The sequence below is a fragment of the Alosa pseudoharengus genome, unplaced genomic scaffold, assembly GCF_046254945.1.
Source record: "Alosa pseudoharengus isolate Yale_2024_CS ecotype anadromous, Long Island Sound unplaced genomic scaffold, YU_APseudo_1.1 YU_APseudo_1.1_scf_10, whole genome shotgun sequence".
NCBI classification, from domain to species: domain Eukaryota; kingdom Metazoa; phylum Chordata; class Actinopteri; order Clupeiformes; family Clupeidae; genus Alosa; species Alosa pseudoharengus.
This window is the reverse complement of record NW_027468565.1, coordinates 26,126,749-26,131,748: the sequence shown is the minus strand read 5'-3', so window position 1 is coordinate 26,131,748 and position 5,000 is coordinate 26,126,749. Positions and strand designations below refer to the sequence as shown.

The following is a 5,000-nucleotide window of genomic DNA, read 5'->3' as shown; positions in this document are numbered from 1 at the left end:
GGGGTCAGGCCTGTGGTCAGGTCTCTTTGAAGGAATTAGATCTGGTTAGTGCTGCTATTTGTTTTATCCGGTTCGATCCCTGACCAGTAGGAAAAATGTGGGCGGAGGAAGTGGTTGAGCACTGCTCTCCCATGCCCACATCCACGGCTGAAGTGCCCTTGAGCAAGGCACCTACCCCCTCACTGCTCCCCGAGCGCCGCTGTAGCAGGCAGCTCACTGCTCCGGGTTAGTGTGTGCTTCACCTCACTGTGTGTTCACTATGTGCTGTGTATGTTTCACTAATTCACGGATTGGGATAAATGCAGAGACCAAATTTCCCTCATAGGATCAAAAGAGTATATATACTGTGTGTGTATGTGTGTGTGGGTGTGTGTGTAAGTGAGATTATGCTGTGACTGTTTGACTGACTGCTACTATTGTGCTCTCTCTCTCTCTCCCTCTCTCTCTCTGTAGTTCTTCTTATGGGCGGAGACTTGATGAGGCACCAGTAACCACGGGAACATCTTCGACTGGACTCAGTCGTCTCAACAGTCTAGTGGCCCAGAGGTGTGTGTGTGTGTGTGTGTGTGTGTGTGTGTGTTTGGGTTTGTTAGGGTTTGTCGTTATGTTTGTGGTGACATCTGTGTTGAACATGCCATCTGTCCATCGCTGTCCAACTCAGACAAGCTCAGGAACAGGCGGAAAAGAAGGACCCTGTTTCCGTGACGACCTCAAACTCTGCCACCACGACGACAACGACAACTGGGGAGCCAGAGAATAAGCAGAGGCGCAAGTGAGTGGAGACATTACACACACACACGCACATACACACACACACACACACACACACACACACACACACACACACACACACATACACATACATACATACAGTACCCTCCAGAATTATTGCCACCTTTGGTAAAGGTGACTAAAAACAAGTATAAAAATAATATTTTGGTGATTTATTGTGTGTAAAATGGTTTACTGAACACAAAATCAAGCTTCTGCCATTGCCATCTCAGTCCACCGATCTAAAGTCCATAGAAAAATAGTGGGGTAAGTCAAAGAGGAGAATGCACAAGTGTGGACCTAGGAATCTGGACGATCTGGGGAGATTTTGTAAAGATGAATGGTCTTAAATCCCTTGCTTTGTATTCTCCAACTTCATGGAGTGTCATGGGAGAATATTACAAGCTGTTTTATTGTCAAAGGGAGGCTTAAGAAGGTATTACAAGCAGAGATGCCAACAGTTGTGGGCAACGTGTTTTTGTTAAACCTAAGGTGCCAATAATTCTGGAGGGTACTGTACACATGCACACAAATACACACAAACATTCATACAAAAATACACACACACACACACACACACACACATACATGTATAACAACATTCATACCTCTCTCTCTCTCTCTCTCTCTCTGTCTGTGTGTGTTTGTGTTTGTTTGTAGGTCGTATTTGACTCCAGTTCGTGATGAGGAAGCTGAGGCGCAGAGAAAAGCTCGTTCCCGGCACGCACGCCAGTCTCGCCGGTCAACTCAGGTAAACACACACACACACACACACACACACACACACAAGCCACCATGCACACTTTTACCTTTGATGTTTATGTCCTGAAATACTTATATCCCGTGTGTGTGTGTGTGTGTGTGTGTGTGTGTGTGTGTGTGTGTGTGTGTGTGTGTGGGTGTTGTGTCATCAGGGTGTGACACTCACAGATCTTCAGGAGGCGGAGAAGATCATAAAGCCATCTGAGAACAGAGGGAAGGAGAGGAAGAGAGAAGAGTTGGAGAAGGAAGAGAGGAAAAGAGTGGAGGAGGAGAAGGAAGGGAAGCAGAAGAAGGTAGAAGAAGGGGTGAGGACGAATACAACTCTTCACACAAGTCACACACACACACACACATACACAGAGGTTAAAGTGGGGGGGAATGGGGAGGAATGCAGTTACGCCTCAGATAAATTAATAATAAATATATTCTTACATACCAACGATATAGCGCGATGATATTATTAAAATAAATAGTGAGTTAATTTTTTGCGTGTACAGAGGTGACCAAGAAGCTAGCAATTGCAAAAAGTATTGCTACACCACGATACTCAATATGTCCAATGGTGAGTCATTTTCCCCCGTTGCACCGACACTGGATTTTAGGGTTCCCCCTCCTGCCAAATCCCACTTTAACCACTGCATACACACACACACACACACACACAAACTGTGTTGTCCCTGTCTGGACATAGAAATGTGTTAAAAAACAACACAAGTTGTGTTCTTTTTTTAACATATACTGTGTACACTCTTGAAGCGAATAACAAAAGCAATGTGTTGGAAACAACACAACCTGTGTTGTCCCTGTCTGGACATAGAGATGTGTTAAAAAACAACAGAAGTTTTGTTATTTTTAACACACTCGTTTTAAGAGTGCCGGCACGTAACTGAAGAGCTCCAGTAGGGGAGTGTATGCTGCAACAGTTAGCTTCCATCAGAGGTAGCAGTAAGTCCATGGTCGGATTATGAACTTTCGGGCCCCTGGGCCCAGATATATTAAGGGCCCCCCACTTATTGTCGTATATGTGGGAGGGGGGGGGGGGTGGGGGTCCTCCCCCAGAAAATTTTTAATTTGTTTGATGTGATTTCCTGTATTCTGGTGCATTTTGGGGATGGCCAATACTAAATTCAATCAGATTCATAGCCTACATCCTGATTTGTTGATATTGAGGCAATGATTCCATGCAAAGGCTTGGGCTTCAGGGCCCCCTGACCCCTTGGGCCCCTGGGCCTGGGCCCGGTAGGCCCGTGCAGTAATCCATCCCTGAGTAAGTCACATGTGCAGTTAGCTTCCATCAGAGGTGGAAATATGTGCAAGTCACAAGCAAGTCTAAGTAATTTTTTGTGACAATCAAGCAAATCAAGTCAAATCAAGTCAAGTCAACAAGTAAAGGCAAGTCATACAAATTCATGATGATTTACCCACATTTTCACTTTGAAATATAGGCTACAGTAGGCTAGTGATGAACTGTTGGAGTTTTATTAGCCACTAAACAAAATATTTTTTGCTACTCATTATTCAAAAGGCATTCTCCAACCATTCTCTTGACCAATATGTTTGTTTTGACTGAAAATTACACTCCGACATGGCTAAAGGTTGTAAGACAATGCCATGGAATAAAAAAAGAAGCGTTGTCATCTTTTTTTACATTTTTATGAAAAAAAAAGCATTTCCAAAATGATTCATACTCTTTTTAAATAATCAGTGGAAACATCTTTATTTGCATTCACAGCTCTCAAAATGGTTCTTATAATACCTACCAAGCCTCTCCATGTCTCCACAATGATTCTAGACTGCACCTTTTTAACAGCAATCCAGATTTTGTGGCAGGAATGATTCTTTGCCATCACTCTGGCCTTGTGCTCACTTTTTTGACAGATTGAGGTCTGGACTCTGGCTGGGCCACTCAAAAATGTTGATATTGTTCTGTGTTAACATATTCTTGCCTTGTTTGGCTGTATGGTTTGAATCATTGTGGTTTAATGGCCCAATGGCGTCTATTGGTGTAGGTCTCTCCGCACACCTGATCTTTTCCTCCAGAATCTTAATGTAGCCCCTTGTTTTAGTGTTACCATTTACTTTGAGAAGGTCACCAGGTCTCATTGTCTGAAAAACACCTAAAACTAATACATTTCTATAGCTATTCTCCACTGTGGGTATGGTGTTTTGGTGGTCATGTGACTCTGCTTCCACTATACTCAATGGAGGTCGCTGCACCAGACGTGAAAGCAACGTTTATTTTTTTACTCCGCTTCAGTTGTGCACCTGGTGCAGTTACATTTACATCTTTGCATCAAGCCACTTACAGCAAAACAATAGTATTGCAGCTACAGCGCAGAGGAGACCTTAGCTAGGAATTACTACTGCAGCAGTCAGTACTCAAGCAGCAGTTAGTAGTCAAGGCATGACCATGGTCTGTATCAAGTCAAGTTTATTTATATAGCTTATTTCATACACAGAGGTCATTCAATGTGCTTTACATAAACAAAAGCAAACAGTAATAGCAAATAAAAGCATAGAAGGGCAATAAATAAACAAAAGCAAACAGTAATAGCAAATAAAAGCATAGAAGGACAATAGTCAAAGAATAGTTTAAAAAATAAAAAGATCATAATAAAATAATTTAAAGAATTAATAAAGAATTAAAAAAGACAAAATAAAAGACACAAGGTAGAACTAGAAATGTAATGCCAGAGGAATTACAGAAGTGGATGGAAAGCTGCTGGCTTAATGTTGGTGGGAGATTCCTGAAAAAAACATTGAATCACTTAATCTTTGGGTTCATATAAACCCTCCTACCAAAAAACCTTGTGTGTCAAGGCGTTCTTGAGATATACTGTTTTTGACCTTGACATTTGCCCTTTGACCTCCAACATCAATTCACTTCATATTTGAGTCCATACAAACACTCATACCAAATTTCAGGCATGTATGTCAAGGCATTCTTGAGATATCGCGCTCAGAGTATTCATGGACTTGACATTTGACCTTTGACCTCCAACATCAACTCACTTCATCTTTGAGTCCATATAAACACTTACATACAACACCAAATTTGAAGCATATGCGTCAAGCCGTTCTGGAGATATAATGCGCAAAGCATGAGATATGGCTGTGACTTTTATTTTGACACACGGGAAACACTTCAGGGAGAGCTAGATTGTATGCTAAGAAGCTGAGACAGTTGGATTCACAGGTGACACCTGTGCCAGTGTTCTGATTAGCCCGGGAACTACTCTGGGAGCTTAAAGGACAAGTTCGGTATTTTACACTTAAAGTTTTCAGATAGTTTTTTCCGACAGAGTTGGAAGAACTTGAGGTAAGGTTGACATTTTGTAACGTAACGTTTGTAACAGGCGGAAAATTAACTTATTTGTTATGTCCATAACCTGTCATGTTCACATCATAAGCCTAACACTAACCCTAGCCTACATGAATAATTTGGCTACATGATTTTGTACGTTTAC

The 5,000-nt window shown here is 42.0% G+C and overlaps 1 protein-coding gene across 3 annotated transcripts in view; it reads left to right on the top strand.

Annotated features, from left to right (window-relative positions):
- The window catches only part of LOC143104840 (protein phosphatase 1 regulatory subunit 12A), a 33,106-nt gene that overhangs the window by 20,261 nt on the left and 7,845 nt on the right, over positions 1-5,000 (top strand). For all 3 annotated transcript variants that reach the window (XM_076269190.1, XM_076269183.1, XM_076269176.1), the window contains exons 13-16: positions 454-546; positions 662-772; positions 1,432-1,522; positions 1,686-1,838. In XM_076269190.1, coding sequence (XP_076125305.1) covers positions 454-546; positions 662-772; positions 1,432-1,522; positions 1,686-1,838 — 448 coding nt within the window. The remainder of the gene's footprint in view (positions 1-453; positions 547-661; positions 773-1,431; positions 1,523-1,685; positions 1,839-5,000) is intronic.